At 35.9% G+C, this 17,314-nt stretch overlaps 1 protein-coding gene across 10 annotated transcripts in view; it reads left to right on the top strand.

Annotated features, from left to right (window-relative positions):
- Positions 1-17,314, top strand: part of LOC131429904 (SH2 domain-containing protein 3C) — an 83,272-nt gene that overhangs the window by 51,319 nt on the left and 14,639 nt on the right. For 6 of the 10 annotated variants that reach the window (XM_058594348.1, XM_058594349.1, XM_058594346.1 and 3 more), the window contains 2 exons: positions 12,357-12,423; positions 16,279-16,521. In XM_058594348.1, the coding sequence (XP_058450331.1) occupies positions 12,357-12,423; positions 16,279-16,521 (310 nt within the window). The remainder of the gene's footprint in view (positions 1-12,356; positions 12,424-16,278; positions 16,522-17,314) is intronic. The other 4 variants (XM_058594347.1, XM_058594351.1, XM_058594354.1 and 1 more) reach the window with 1 other exon arrangement.

Genomic DNA, 17,314 nt, shown 5'->3' with positions numbered 1-17,314 from the left:
ATATTTTTTTCCTATAGAAAATTTTGTATTGAAAAAATCGTTTCAGAATCATAATTTCTGATTACACAATTTTTAAGTTAGTATTGAAAAAATACATTATAATAATGCATTCATAATACATTATAATAATGCATTTGTGTTATAATTGAGAACTGAGTTTTGAGAAAGAATATTGGCAATGTTTAAAACAAAATTGTGGGTGTTTGTGTCCAAAACTGCTTTTTCAAAGATGTCTACCTGCAAGTGTACTGTAAGTAATCGGTTTAAAATTCGATTAGCCATTTGAAAAGTTTACTAAGTAGCAGAACGACGTCACTCCTTCCTATCACAAGTATAAGTGCGGAAAAGCTTTTCCACTCATTAGTTCCATTCGTACACTCGAACGGTACCTACTCCATAGTTACAACACAATTCAGCACGGTGCCATAATCTTCTTCCGTTCGGCAGTTGAACGCCCACGAAAGGGAGAGTGGGTATAAGTTGGTTGGTTGGTTGGTTCATTCCGAAACCCGTTTCGATATTGTCTGTCTGTAGCTTATCACAAGAGCTACAGCGATTCAACCTGGCAGGCGTAACTCTGTACTTCATCCGGTTTTATTGCGGAGGAAACGAAATTAATACCGCTACTGACCGGATAGGAAATTAGTCGGCCGGCCACAGAGTAGGAGTTTTCCGGGGGTTTGGTTGTGGGTGCACAAAAGCTCAGTTATTCATCATCAGTTGGGGTTGCGGTATATTTTCAACGGGTTGATATCCGTGGTACGGGTAGGTGAGTAAATTTACACTAGAAATCTTTCATTATAGGTATTCACAAAACAATGATCCACAATACTCTTAAAGTATAGGGAATCATTGTATGTTTAGTACGAAGAAGACAAAAATTAATTATCCGATTCTTTTTATTCCATTTTCTTTTTCAATGTGTAATATTTTTAGAGTATGTAATTTATTTCCTAAAACTTCGTCATGAACAACATTTTTGTACAAGCATCAGTTCTTGAGTTACAACGATTTGTATTTTATGTACAAACAAATGATATAATCCTGTTCTGCACTAGGATTATTATCCAAAAGTTAACAGAATTAGAAACAATTTACGCATTTTCCAGATCACTGCCTACTCCCGGATGCAATCACTTTAACTCAATCCAAAATGCCTTTCTCATGTTGCATGTTGTAGGTCGTAACTTCACAAGCATGTAACTAAATAATAGTCACACTCGTGGTAACTCAATTAGTCTAATTGATCCTGTCTGAGCATAGCTACCACATCCTTTGCTGCCCGGTGGTGGTGGTTATGGTTATAAGATTGAAGCTCGGTTGTAGATGATTATAGCTACTTGATTGTGACTCGTGATGAGATTATCGGTACGAGGGTTGTAAGTTAACACGTCTGGACAAAGTGATTGCTCACGCATCCAGCACTGACAGTTGGTCATGTTTGGTCGTACAGAGTGCGGATCTTCTTTTTCAAAAATCACAATCTATCCTTTGATACTTACAACAGGTGTCCAACTATTGCCAATATATCCAAAACCCCGTCCAATTGATGGAATTCAGACGAATAAGACGACTTTCACTCCACTATGATACATTTACCATTCCGAAAACCAAAAACCCTTCCTCTGATGTAAAAATGCCTGCAAGCAACACGACTTCTTTGTTCAGCGAAGAACAATGGAAATTTACAAAATTTCGCTTCCACGTGTTGCAATATGCAAAAGCTCCAGTTTGTTCTGCTATTCTCGGTTCTTCTGATTTCTATAATATTTTCCATTAAAAGCAGCCCCCGCTGGGTTTGGGAGTCTGTGTCGCGACGTCCTCGACGTCACTCCCTCCTGTAGCACCGGAATCGACAAACAAACCGGAATGCCATTCTGTTTCGTCCACTCGTTCGAACCACGCGATAACTTCCTGCTGCTCGCGGATCCTGGAAAGCGGAAGACTATGGAACCAGGAAGAAAAATGCTACCCAATTATTCACCCCGTTGCTCATATTGTGGGAAGTTGATTTTTGTTCGTTTTGGCCGCGCGTTGAACACTCGATCTGTTCGTAGGGTGACTGAACCGCTTCAAATGTTTGAGAATCCTTTTTCATTTCCGTTTTTTTTGTAAATACCTATCTTAATCGGTTTGAGTTTTGAATTAACCATTTTGTCCTGCGTTCGTGGATTAAATTTAAAAAATGAATAAACAGTATATATCGAACACTAGCTGACCAACACGTTTGTGTTCAGCGCTCTATATTACGATGATAGAGAAAGTTTCCTATCGGGACCGGTGGGAACAAAAGCTGTGATAACTAACCACTTGAAGAACGGTTCATTTAAGTAGTCCTCGAAGCAGACAGAGTACGGTTTAGTGAGTTCCGAACTTTGTCATTTTAATTGGTGATTTTTGGATTTGAATCTCGGTGACACGCTTTTGGATGAAATATTGAAAATTGTAACAATCCAACGTTCAAGTGGTAATTTCAGTGTTTTATTTATTCAATAATAACATATTTAAAGGCACACTGATTAGGCTCTAAGATGCCAAAGATATTTTCTAATTTTAATTAGCGACTAGCTGAAAACTAGGATATTTTCATTAGGGTAGTGGCATATTCCGGTCTCATGATTCCATTGTTGTCCTTAGCTCTATACCGTATAAAATTTACTTCTTAGTAACTGGAAGTGAGTCAATATTAGTTCACCAATTTTCAGTCACATAACGCTATTTTCTTGTTATTCACAGAATGTACTTGTTCTCTATTACAAACTTCTTTTTGAACATTCGGAACCCGCTACTGTGTATTCTAAAATATCGAAAATTATTCAACTGTAAACGCTGGTAATGAACGGAAGCTCAACTGAATGATTTTTTGTATTCGGGTTGAATTGCATGTGTTTTCGTTCGAACTGGCTTGCCATTGTTAGCTGAATTAATGCTTATCGGCATTTGGAATTGAGTATGCAAAAATTCAAATGACTTGGAGTGGTTATTCAATTGACGATGAATTCAGTTAGTCTCACATGACAAAAGTCAAATGAAAGAGAAAAACCTGTTTTAATCCACCTAGTGGTGTAATGATGCCTTTCTCATGTACATATAATATTGTAGTATTCTATTCAAAAATTCTCTTCGATTTAAAAAAACCAAGAGATTGTTTGTGCATTAACTAGTATAACATACAGAATAAAACAGTGCTTTGATTGCGTAGGTCATCCTTAAGAAAACGAAGTGGGTTCACTATTATATGTACTTCCGGCACCGGAATTCGAGAACCGGTATAATCAAAGTCGGTTCGTACGGCCACCGACTAATATGACACACAAACTCTTCTAGTACGCACCCTATAACTCCGGAATCGGAAGTCGGATCCGGACGAAATTCAGTAATTCCGTATGGGACCGGAACACCTTTCATTTGAATCCAAGTTTGTGGAAACCGGTCAAACCATCGCTGAGAAAAGTGAGTGAAATCCATTTTGGTATATATGACCACTATTTCCGGTACTTCCGGAATCGGATACCGGGAACCAGGATAGCCGGAATCACACTTTACCCTATAACTCCGGAACCGGAAGTCGGATCCGGATGAAATTCAGGAATTCCGTATGGGACCACGAGACCTTTCATTCGAATCTAAGTTTGTCAAAATCGGTTCAGCCATCTCCGAGAAAACTTAGTGAGATTATTTGACACATACACACACACACACACACACACACACACACACACACACACACACATATATATATACACACACACACAAAGACATTGCTCAGCTCGATGAACTGATTCGAATGGTATATGACACTTAGCCCTCCGGGCCAATTTTCACTAGTCGGTTTTTCAAGTGATTGCATAACCTTTCTGTATGAGAAAGGCAAAAAACGTGCTTAATCCACCTAGCAGTGAGATGAGCATCTTTTTCTTATAGATCCGCACGTGTTTTTGCATGAACATTCTTCGGAGTTCTTAGTTTTTATGAAATTGAAATTTCAATCACTCATTACCCTGTAATTTTGAAACTGCAAGTCGGATCGAACTGAGAAATTGTATGGAACCATAAAAATAAGTTAGGTAGAAGGTAAAAGTTAAGTTACTAAAAGATTTCTGCTTGTTTCATTTACCCTCTGTCATGTCTCACCTTTCCATTCTGGGTATCCACTTTTTTGCTCTTCCTAGAGTGCTATCATTCTATAAATTTCATTTCCTGTTTCATTAAAATGGTCTCTGATTAGCTGAATATCGCGAAAAGAAAAACCATAAAAAAAATCTGCGAATCCAAACGTGAGACAATAGATTAAGCATTTCATGAGATGTGCACTTTAGAGTTTGTGGTCATTATTTACGGTACTTCCAGAGCCAGTATTTAAGCAACAACAAAACGGTTCGTATGGACATGAATTGATATGACGAATAAATGGTACACTATAACCTCCATTACCGCGACTCTTTTACGCGTTTTATTTGAAATAACACGATTTTCTACTTTTTACCTTTTTGATATACATAAAAAATAGGTATAGAATTCGTTCAAACTTTAGAAAAATTTTTACCTTTTTTATATATATAAAAAATAGGTATAGAAATCGTTCAAACGAAGTTTTATGTCAAAATTTTCCTTTTTTTTACAGTATCTGTCACATTTGACCTTGAAAACAGAATATGTTTCCAGATTTCGCACGGTAATAGCTATTCAACGACCCATAGATTGATAAAATCCGTCCATTTTTAACGGAGATATCGATATTTTTGTGTAAGTGACTTTTTCCCCTATGCAATGCTTGGGAGCAACGTAAAACATGATTTTTATACTGTTACATACAATTGTTTCTAAGTACCAAAAAGACTGAGTACAGTATCCTTTTTCATGACATTTTCCTCGGACCGATTTAAGCACGGTTCGTTTTTGGCAATATAACCGTTTGAATATGCCATATGTAAACCAGATGATGGCAGAATTTTAGAGTTGAAAGCAATTCCATAATTATATTGTTTTTAACTACTTACAGCAATAAATGCTGGAATAACATAACACCCATATACCATTCGAATCAGTTCGTCGATATCAGCAAATACGTGTGTGACAAATAATTTCACTCAATTTTTTAGGAGAGGACTCAACCGTTTTCTACAAACTCAGATTAATATGAAAAGTCGTATGTTCCCAAACAAGACTCCTGAATCATGCTTGGTTCCGACCTTTCTCGTAGATGGCTGAATCGATCTAAAATTCAAATGAAAAGTTTTAAGATCCTGTAAAACATGTTGCTTTTCAGTCAGATCTAACTTCCGGTTTAGGGGATACAGGATGATTAGTATAAAAATGTCTATTTCACATAAATTAATCAGGTTTATCGGGTTTACAGATTCGGATAGTCGATAATCAAATAAACTTATTTCAGTTTTAGTGGTATTCAGTTTTCGATTCGGATTTAATTCGCACTACGATTTCTCAGAGATGTTTATACTGATTTTCAAACATTTTGAAACAAATGTAAACTAAACAGCTACTCAGGTGAATTTATCTGACTTCGACTAAACCGATTTTCGAATTCCGGTACCAGTATCGAATCGTTTCTCAAAGCTCAATCGTTTTCTAAAAAAAAGCAGGTCTACGAAGACAAAATTAATTAATATTATCCAATTCTGACTTCCGATTCTGGAATTACAGAATGATGAATTTTTTAAATTAAGGCCCTGGAAGTACCCTAAATTACCGTAAACTCTAAAGTGGAATTTACTCCGACATATCATGTAATGTTCAATCGATTGTCACACTTTTAGATTCAAATTCGAACCGATTTGCAGTTTCGATATTACAGAATAATGAGTGATTAAAATCTAAAATTGCCACTTAAATCGACGGTCATTCACGAGAACTGAAGCACCGAAAAATATTCATACAAAAAACACATGCGGATTGACGAAAAAGGTATCATCTCACTGCTAGGTGGATTAAGCACGTTTTTTTAATAACTATTTGTTGGCATATGAGTTAAAAATAAACTATTAAGATTTAAATTGGGAGTTCAGCCACAAGTGGTGACTTTTCATCCCTATTATATACCTGATTTGGTTATTACCATGAAGACATCGTTTGCTTCCGCAATTCTGTGAATTTTGTGTAGGGAGCGATTTTCTACTTAATTTAGGCAATTACCGCGTAACAAAAGTTTTTACATGATGAAGGTAATTTTTATCCAACATGCGAAATTATTGATCAAGGTCCATACTCGTGATTCCACTTACAATTAAGACGTTTATTGTGGATGCTCTGGGTCACCCAAAAACAACCAGGAGACATATATATACACACACACACAAAGACATTGCTCAGCTCGATGAACTGATTCGAATGGTATATGACACTTAGCCCTCCGGGCCAATTTTCACTAGTCGGTTTTTCAAGTGATTGCATAACCTTTCTGTATGAGAAAGGCAAAAAACGTGCTTAATCCACCTAGCAGTGAGATGAGCATCTTTTTCTTATAGATCCGCACGTGTTTTTGCATGAACATTCTTCGGAGTTCTTAGTTTTTATGAAATTGAAATTTCAATCACTCATTACCCTGTAATTTTGAAACTGCAAGTCGGATCGAACAGAGAAATTGTATGGAACCATAAAAATAAGTTAGGTAGAAGGTAAAAGTTAAGTTACTAAAAGATTTCTGCTTGTTTCATTTACCCTCTGTCATGTCTCACCTTTCCATTCTGGGTATCCACTTTTTTGCTCTTCCTAGAGTGCTATCATTCTATAAATTTCATTTCCTGTTTCATTAAAATGGTCTCTGATTAGCTGAATATCGCGAAAAGAAAAACCATAAAAAAAATCTGCGAATCCAAACGTGAGACAATAGATTAAGCATTTCATGAGATGTCCACTTTAGAGTTTGTGGTCATTATTTACGGTACTTCCAGAGCCAGTATTTAAGCAACAACAAAACGGTTCGTATGGACATGAATTGATATGACGAATAAATGGTACACTATAACCTCCATTACCGCGACTCTTTTACGCGTTTTATTTGAAATAACACGATTTTCTACTTTTTACCTTTTTGATATACATAAAAAATAGGTATAGAATTCGTTCAAACTTTAGAAAAATTTTTACCTTTTTTATATATATAAAAAATAGGTATAGAAATCGTTCAAACGAAGTTTTATGTCAAAATTTTCCTTTTTTTACAGTATCTGTCACATTTGACCTTGAAAACAGAATATGTTTCCAGATTTCGCACGGTAATAGCTATTCAACGACCCATAGATTGATAAAATCCGTCCATTTTTAACGGAGATATCGATATTTTTGTGTAAGTGACTTTTTCCCCTATGCAATGCTTGGGAGCAACGTAAAACATGATTTTTATACTGTTACATACAATTGTTTCTAAGTACCAAAAAGACTGAGTACAGTATCCTTTTTCATGACATTTTCCTCGGACCGATTTAAGCACGGTTCGTTTTTGGCAATATAACCGTTTGAATATGCCATATGTAAACCAGATGATGGCAGAATTTTAGAGTTGAAAGCAATTCCATAATTATATTGTTTTTAACTACTTACAGCAATAAATGCTGGAATAACATAACACCCATATACCATTCGAATCAGTTCGTCGATATCAGCAAATACGTGTGTGACAAATAATTTCACTCAATTTTTTAGGAGAGGACTCAACCGTTTTCTACAAACTCAGATTAATATGAAAAGTCGTATGTTCCCAAACAAGACTCCTGAATCATGCTTGGTTCCGACCTTTCTCGTAGATGGCTGAATCGATCTAAAATTCAAATGAAAAGTTTTAAGATCCTGTAAAACATGTTGCTTTTCAGTCAGATCTAACTTCCGGTTTAGGGGATACAGGATGATTAGTATAAAAATGTCTATTTCACATAAATTAATCAGGTTTATCGGGTTTACAGATTCGGATAGTCGATAATCAAATAAACTTATTTCAGTTTTAGTGGTATTCAGTTTTCGATTCGGATTTAATTCGCACTACGATTTCTCAGAGATGTTTATACTGATTTTCAAACATTTTGAAACAAATGTAAACTAAACAGCTACTCAGGTGAATTTATCTGACTTCGACTAAACCGATTTTCGAATTCCGGTACCAGTATCGAATCGTTTCTCAAAGCTCAATCGTTTTCTAAAAAAAAGCAGGTCTACGAAGACAAAATTAATTAATATTATCCAATTCTGACTTCCGATTCTGGAATTACAGAATGATGAATTTTTTAAATTAAGGCCCTGGAAGTACCCTAAATTACCGTAAACTCTAAAGTGGAATTTACTCCGACATATCATGTAATGTTCAATCGATTGTCACACTTTTAGATTCAAATTCGAACCGATTTGCAGTTTCGATATTACAGAATAATGAGTGATTAAAATCTAAAATTGCCACTTAAATCGACGGTCATTCACGAGAACTGAAGCACCGAAAAATATTCATACAAAAAACACATGCGGATTGACGAAAAAGGTATCATCTCACTGCTAGGTGGATTAAGCACGTTTTTTTAATAACTATTTGTTGGCATATGAGTTAAAAATAAACTATTAAGATTTAAATTGGGAGTTCAGCCACAAGTGGTGACTTTTCATCCCTATTATATACCTGATTTGGTTATTACCATGAAGACATCGTTTGCTTCCGCAATTCTGTGAATTTTGTGTAGGGAGCGATTTTCTACTTAATTTAGGCAATTACCGCGTAACAAAAGTTTTTACATGATGAAGGTAATTTTTATCCAACATGCGAAATTATTGATCAAGGTCCATACTCGTGATTCCACTTACAATTAAGACGTTTATTGTGGATGCTCTGGGTCACCCAAAAACAACCAGGAGCTCAGGCTTTAAGATCTACCAGCACATAAACTGCGGATTGTTTGTGTAGATCTTAAGACATGTTTTCACTAAAGTTCTTGGACTACTGAGAACATACCTGGAACAGCTATCAATAGACAAGTAAGCAATATGTAGCTCAAAAAACATGAACAGTAAACAAAAAGCAGATATTAGCCATTTTAGCTCTTGCTGTGGCACAGTGTAATTTCTAAGGACAATATTCCAAGTAGTTCTTAGATCTTGGAATATCTCTTACGGATTTCCGTAGTCTCAGAATGTACTCAGATGGTTCGTGCTTTTGTGTATGAATGTAGCTAGATTTTTTGTGTTATTTTCACTAAAAACGAATATAATTGAAAGAATCATTTTTACGCGAAAAATTTTCGATGTTTTATTCAATTCACGCGAAATTTTGTTTACGCACTTTGCGCATAAATCGCGAGTCCAGTGTAGCAGTTTTTAGCCCAACTCTGACGATTCTATGAAGGTTTGAATGTTAGAACTCATCACCCTGTAATTCCAGAATCGGAAAAAAATTCATCAACTTTGTATGGAATTAAACGTCTTTTTTGAACTTTATTTTTGTTTATGAAACTCGTTTTGGCCTTATTTGAGAATACGATTGAGCTCCTCCATTCTCCATACTTTCGAGACTGGAATCCGGAAATTGCTGTCAGTTAAATTCACCTAATGGATTGCAATCCATTTTATCTGTTCTGAAATGTTTTAAATCTGTTCTGAAATGTTTTAAAATCTGTTCTGAAATGTTTTAAAATTCGTGAAATCGTTGTTGCGATAACATTTTTTGTATCTTCCAAGATCTAAAAATGAAATAAGTTACTTTTAAAATCCGCAAGCCCGACAAACCCGATTATTTTTTGTGAAATTGACATTTTTATACTCATCATCCTGTATCTTCTGAACCGGATTTGGTAAAAACAAAAAGTTTTTATCAGATCTACAGATCTTTCATTCTAATCTTAGATGGAGAAAATTGGTTCAGTTCTCTACGTAAAAAATGAGTGGCATTATTTTAATTTCGTTACACATATCATCCTGTAGTTTCGGAACTAGCAGTCGGAGCCAAATGAAATTCAGAAACTTTGTATGGGACCATTGGACTTTTCATATGAATATGAAACATGAGTTTGAAGAAATCTAACCGAAATCTAAGCCAACTCCGAACAAATTTAGTGAAATCTCGACTAACTGATTCGAATGTAATCATTGCTGTTAGCAGTTTTAATGTTACGATTAGGTTGCCAAAAACGAATTGTGCTCAAATCGAAACATCATGGAAAAAGCTGCAGTACACAGTATTTTAGGAGCTTAGAAGCAATCGCATACAACAGTATTAAAAATCGTGTTTTACTTGGCTCCCACGCATCGCTTTATTATACAGCGCTCATACAAAAATATTGATATCTATTGGAGAGCTACTGCCGAGTGGAATTTAAGTCTCAACACCTTTTTTAATCCAGCTAGTGGTGTAATGAAGCCTTTCTCATATTACTTATATTTTCAAAAACCATTACTAGAAGATTCGGTCAAGAATTTTTTTTCAATCTGGAATAAAATCAACCACTTGGGTGTAAACTACCATAACCATTTTAATTTGTCAACAGTTATGTCAAGTTATTGTAGATTTAAATGTGGCAACACTACACGCTATACAAAATTGAACAAAGCACGCTGTTTGTTCAGATTTAAATCTGAGAGATTCAGTCATCTCTGAGAAAATCAAGTGACATTATTTGTCACATACACACTCACATGTACACACATAAACACATAGATAAATAGATACAAATAATTGATTTCTCAAAAGCCACCCTACCTACACTTCCTACCTTTGTTATGAAGTGCAATAATTTTTAAATTCAATTAAGAAAGTTAGATTTCAGATTTTAATCCAAACATGGACCACCCTAATGACCTTTGACATCAAAATATGCACCAGTTGATTGTAAACAATTTTCGCGAAAACACCAACTACGAAAAAAAACTTCCGATAATTCATAGCGAAAATATTTTTGTCTCGCTAATTTCCCGTTCCGGACCACTGTGCAACGTGAGTTCAATTTTGAACATGTTTAGTCGCTGTTTCAAAGACTTCCGAATCTGGGTGTCGGAAACCAATTTGATTTGATTTGACATCAGTACTCATTGAATTTTTAAGATATTATTTTATTAGTGATATTTGTGATACTAGCTTTAAGTTTATTTGTAATTTATTGCTTTCATATGGTTTAGAAAAGATAGTGGTTTTTGCGCCAGTTTTTTCTCACTCTAATTTTCCATTTAGATCTTGTATGGACACAATAATAGTAAATAAATAAATTACCTGTAAGTTAATGAAATTTACCGAGCAATATTTTTCTATTCACTTAGTTTAGCCGTTCTTCTAAAAAACGGTTAAGCAATCACCGTGGAAATCGACTTTTAAACCTAATAAAAAAAAATCCCCAATTGAACATTTCGAATATAGAAACAGGCGTTCGTTCGTTTATCACTTTTCTGTAGTCGAGTTCAATAATTCATTCATCGTTTTATTCATTCACCATCTCCCACCACCCCAAAATTTGAAACTTAATTCCACATTTACCGCAACGTTTTAAACAACGACAGCGAACCAGTATTGAACAAACAAAAGTTGTCAGCCCCTTTCTCTACCGCTGGATGTCATCATTTCTGAATGTGAACTGGACAGCGCTAATGGTGGCGACAGAGTAAAAGCTTTTGCTCGATTCTGTTGACACAGCATGTTCGTCCTACGACGGTTTAATGTTTGTGGAGGTGTGATGATTCTATTGAATTTGTCCTAAAGCGCGAACTGGCTCCAACAACTTTTTTGCGTTTTGTTCGACGTTGGTAGATTAAGCAGTTCGAACATCATTGGAACAAAAATTTCTTTTAATAGAACTTTTAGATAATTCTTAAGATAAAATGAAAGAAATTACTCTACAGCTTCCATCCGTTGATCTCTTCCGGAAATTCTATTATTTTCCCCATGCAGAAGCTTCTGAACTGTATTACAGAGAACGGGACCACCCACCCAGCAATTGTTGGGGTTTGTTTAGACGGCATATGAAACGTGCACGAAAGGAAAATGCAAAAATTATTCTTCTGTGGATTGAATTACATTTAACTTTCAATGTTCACCCGATCGATCGGGATCCCTCGTTCACAATTGGATCGAAGAAAAGAGCATAAATTGAATGAATGGTTGAATTGAACAACGACAAAATGATATTATCCTGGCGAAGGCTATTAGGAGCTTTGTTTCATTGCTATCCGTACCGTACGACGTGCATCCATCCGATGAGGAATTTTCATTCGCGTTGAACTGGGTATTGGTCTTATTGTGGTATTTTCTCTTCCGATATTTTCATTTCAGCGTCTAAGCCGTACTTTGCTGCGACGATTAAATGTTTCATAAAACAATAGATAAGGATGAGATATTTATTTATTCGTTTCTCTTTTCTATCCCTGTTTCATTTCAGCAGCTATGAATGTTTGACGATCAGTAACGCAAAACAGAGCAAGAGCCTGGGCGATCTGTTAGATATGGTAAGTATTTTTTGATATCTGAATGAATGTGATTTATTTAGAGTTTTTATTCTTGACGTAACATTAACTTGTATCGATTCCCAACGACAAACTGGTTGAAAAAGGTAGACATATGAGAACTGAAAAACGAAAATATTAATGAAAATAATATAACATATCCCATATAGCCAGTGTTTAAGCTTGCGCAAAACTGTAGAATTGAGAAATGGCACGAGCCAAACATTCGAAAATTAAAAAAAGGCGGGTGGGTAATGTCAGAGACATAACTGGATGTCGTTAATACGAAAACAACTGAAATGTTCCTTAACACTTCCGAATATCAATCAGTTGATCAATTGTATGAATTATGCAAGCATTCCCCTTTTTCACATTTTTCGCAAAAACAAAGAAGACATCACTTGATCTCAATTACTGTGAATTTCACACAGCGAAAAGTGCACAAATCTAATCAAACTGTTCTAGATTTGCACTAAACTGAGGATATTTACCTTCGATTTGCGAAGAAGAAATCCTAATAGTTCTTTAAAAAACTTTAAAGAGCCATTAGAACGGCTGATTTTGTGTGATGCTCTCCACCGTTGTCCCCTTTTCGTTGTTTTTTTTCACCAATGCAAACGACTCGTAGCTGTGACGTAATCGCTCTTGTCGGAAGCGAAACTAGCTTTGCAAACGACACACAATACATCTGCTCGCATTGGCGATAGAATCCAAACTGTTCCAATTTTCGTTAAGGGGTTTCTTTTTACGTGATTTCGTTTGTAGCTTTTTCACTAATGGGCGGTCCTAAGGGCTATAAAAATAGCCACATACAGAATTTTATTTTGGATTGTTTCATATCGGATTTGCATTTCATTGAAAGAAACGATATTAAGCACTGTTCGGAACATTTTTCTCGAACGATTTGTTGTACAGCAGCAGATATTTTGTTCTCTTCCTCAGAACGTGTTCTGATTGGCTGTCGTTGACATGGGTCAAATGAGACAAATTTTTCAATAGTGTATTATTGAAATACTTCATTGCTTTTTCTTTCCATGCTTAAGTTGAAAAGTTTCGATTCTATTGGTAGTTAGATTATATAAATCCATTCACAGATTACTGAGCTATGAACTTTCAAAATACGAGAAAGGCCAACGCGCCTTATGAATTATCCCCTTTGATACTCGTTTATACCAAACCTTTCAGAAAAGTTTAATTTGGAATTATTTGAGATTATGTCACACAACTGAAATTTTTATCATAAAATTGTGATCATATTTCTGATGGCATGTAGCAAAAATTATGTTGATTCGTTAGATACAACAAGAGATATTCACGGTCAAAAACTTATCACTCTCTCAGAGGGTAAATTTTGAAAAGGCGCCCCATAGTAAAGTAAGTCTTATTCAAGACAAAATGAATGAAAGCGCACTGCACATATACGCTAGGGTAGATCAGTTTTGCTTAGAAAAAAAATTACAGATAGATTTATATTTAGAAACTGTTTTAATCCACCTAGTGATGTTATGATGCCTTTCTCATTATCACTTTCTCTTATATATTACAGCAGAAATTCTCCAAAATACTACAGTTTTGAAAAGTTTAGAAAATAGTTTTGAAGATTTCTGTTGCATAATACTAATACATTGATATACTACATTTGAATTTGAGTTAGTGAAAATCTATCCAATCATATGTGAGAAAGTGAAGTGAGTTCAATTTTATCACATTTGGTTATAATTGTCGGTACTTTCGTAAGCGAAAGCTGGGTATCGGCATAGTGACAATCGGATCTCAAGATTCTCTATAGCGATTTGAATTTTGGAAAAAAAATGAACCGGTTGTCGGACTTGGATAAAATTCAGCAAATCATTTATGGGACTATCAATTGTTTATTTGGTTACAGACTCTCATGGTCTGCAAACTAGAGAAAAACACTAACCAAGTCAGCCTTGAGACGAGAATACTCGTGACCATCGATTGAGTCATTCTCAGATAAGCAGTTGTCCAGAACGGACGTGAAGACACTTGTACCCCGACACGAAGCGATCCAGCCAGAAGAAATCCAAAGTTCCACAAGAGGTAGCTTATGAACAAAGTATTCTTGAAATTGACATTTTTATACTAAACATCTTACCTTCGGGCTCAGGGTTTTGATCCGAGTGGAAATTGGAATATTCTCACGGCATCTTAAGAACTTCCATCTCCGAGAAAAGTGAGTGACATTATTTTCAGATTTTTTGTGCACTATTTTCACATTTTTAAACATATCACCCTGTAACTCCGGAACCGGAAGTCGGATCCAAATGAAATTTCGGAACTTCATACGGGATCATAAGACCTTTCATTTGAATCTAAGTTTGTGAAAATCAGTTCAGCCATCTCCCCGAAAAGTGAGTGACACATTATTTTCACATTTTTGGTGCATATAACCCTGTAATTCCGAAACCGGAAGTTGGATCCAAATGAAATCCAGGAACTTTGTATGGGACTGTGAGACCTTTCATTTGAATCTAAGTTTGTGAATCGGTTTAGTCATCTCCGAGAAAATTGAGTGACAATCACACACACACACACACACACACGCGCGCACACACACATTTGCTCAGTTTGTCGAGCTGAGTCGAATGGTATATGACATCCGGCTCTTCGGGCCTCGGTTCAAAAGTCGGTTTTAACAGTGCACAGTGGTCCGAAACGGGAAATTAGCGTGACAAAAAGATTTTCACTATTAAATATTAGTTTTTTTGTAGTTGGTGTCTTCACAAAAGTTGTTTGTAATTAAATGGTGCTCCTTTTGATGAAAAATGATACTAGGGTGGTCTTCATTTAGATTGAAATCTGAAATCTAACTTTCTTAATTGAACTCAAAAATGATTTTTTGGTGCAATAAAGTTGTAAGAAATTTTATTTTGAGCAACTTTGCTGAAAAAAGCACCTCTCTAGCTTTTCATTTGATCGAGTTACATCAATTTTCCCGTATAAAAGTAGGGTGACTCCTGAAAATTCATTCATTTATTTTTCGGCTTACGCTAGCTCTCGGAATATTATTCTAAAAACAACAGTCACATCAAATATGAAAGAATACATTCATATAAAATGTAGCATTCATGTTTGCCAAATGAAAAACGTAGCCGTGCTTAGTCTCTTGTTATGTCAATTTTGGGTTCATTATTTTTATTTTGTCAATTCTCTGTCAGCCAATTATGAAATTAATATGCCCAAGGATCAAGTAAACATTTTAAGTAGTTCTTGTTTTTCAATGTCTGCTTTTTGCCTTACCATTAATCTTTTAAGCAATCTATCACATCACTTGAGGCAAAGGGTTCAAAGTGATATTCGGGTATGAAATTGGAGTTACGAGCTTTGAAAGAAATACATTTCTCAAGTAACGCATTTTCGGACCATGAATAATTTTCATGGAAAAAGACTTATTGCTCATGGTTTCATGAGAAGATAAAATGATTGGTTTCATGATTTTCTAATCATGACCGCCGAAACGGATTCCTTTCCGTGTTGGAATTACAATCCTTTTGTGGAATCGGCTGCGAAGTCGGTTGAAACAGAAGGAATATGTGCCTTTTTGTATTTGATAACGTACAACGATAGACATCAAGGTAAATTATTTAAACTTTAATGCCGATAACTTTATTTTTATTATATCGCAATTTCAGTTGAACAAATGTGAAAATGTTCAAAGCATAGTTAATCAGTAATCAAACTCCAACTGCACAAAAGTAATGAAACAAGTATAAGTAACTTTATTCCTTTTGAATCCAACATGTTTCAATTCTATTGCAAAGTACCGACTTTCCCTTCCGTCCAAGCACTATGACTGAATGTTCGATAAAAATGAAATAAAAATCATCTCTACCACAGGAAACACCCGACGGTGGCAATGAGGCTGTCGCACTGAAGAAAGCCCTGGAATGGGAACTGTCGCTGGATTCGAGAGATTTACGATCGCACGCCTGGTACCATGGACCGATTCCACGACAGCGGGCCGAGGAGATAGTCCAGAAGGATGGTGACTTCCTGGTGCGGGACTGTGTCTCACAGCCCGGTAACTACGTGCTGACCTGCAGGACGAAGGGACCCACGCTGCATTTTGTAATCAACAAGGTACGTACGAGGGGTGTTGATTAACGACGGGTTGGGGTTTGTTTTTCAGTCACGTTGTTTTTTTTTTCAGTCAGTCAAATCAATACTCTGGTAATGGTATTAAACTAAACAATTTGCAACGAACGGTGCATCATGCTCACACACAGTTCAGGTTAACCAGAAATGCAATGAATTTCCTAAAAGCATTTTCAAATCCTCTTAACTTATGTATTACTACCGACCGCACTGTTACATATAAATCAAGCAGTATGAAGCCTGCTCCCGAAAGCAGCATCCACCGAGTGCCTTTTCGGTCTCAACTTGAACTCCTATCTCTGCATCCTAGCGCTGGTAAATATACAGAATGTAGAGAGTGGGAAATGTAAGGACAAAAACTTACTGCTCCTAACTGACGGTTAAACGACAAAACAGTTGCCAAGGTGCCTGATGCGTTACCGCTACAGGAAGGTAGCTTTTCTGCCAACCTTTCATCTGCATCACAAACCACTCAGACAACGGGGTAAACTTTTTAATACGTGAACTTTTCACTAGGTGTGTATTATGTTGCTATCTTGCGAGTGGTGGAAGGGTTTTCGCGTAGAAAACACTGCACTTTTTGTGCTCATTCTCCACGGCACTCCACGGTATTTTCAGACTTTGGTTACACTTCACAACGGTTCTAAAAACACTTACTAGCAAATAGAGAGGGAAAACAACAGTTTGTATTTACAACAATTTATTTGTTGTAAATAGAGCTGAGATGCTGTTCAGAAGCGTGGAGTTAAGTGGAGCTCTAGTTTTCAAGTTGAACGCA

This window comes from Malaya genurostris, chromosome 2 (genome assembly GCF_030247185.1).
Source record: "Malaya genurostris strain Urasoe2022 chromosome 2, Malgen_1.1, whole genome shotgun sequence".
Lineage (NCBI taxonomy): Eukaryota > Metazoa > Arthropoda > Insecta > Diptera > Culicidae > Malaya > Malaya genurostris.
Note: the sequence above shows the minus strand (reverse complement) of the source record. Positions and strands in the feature narration are given on the sequence as shown.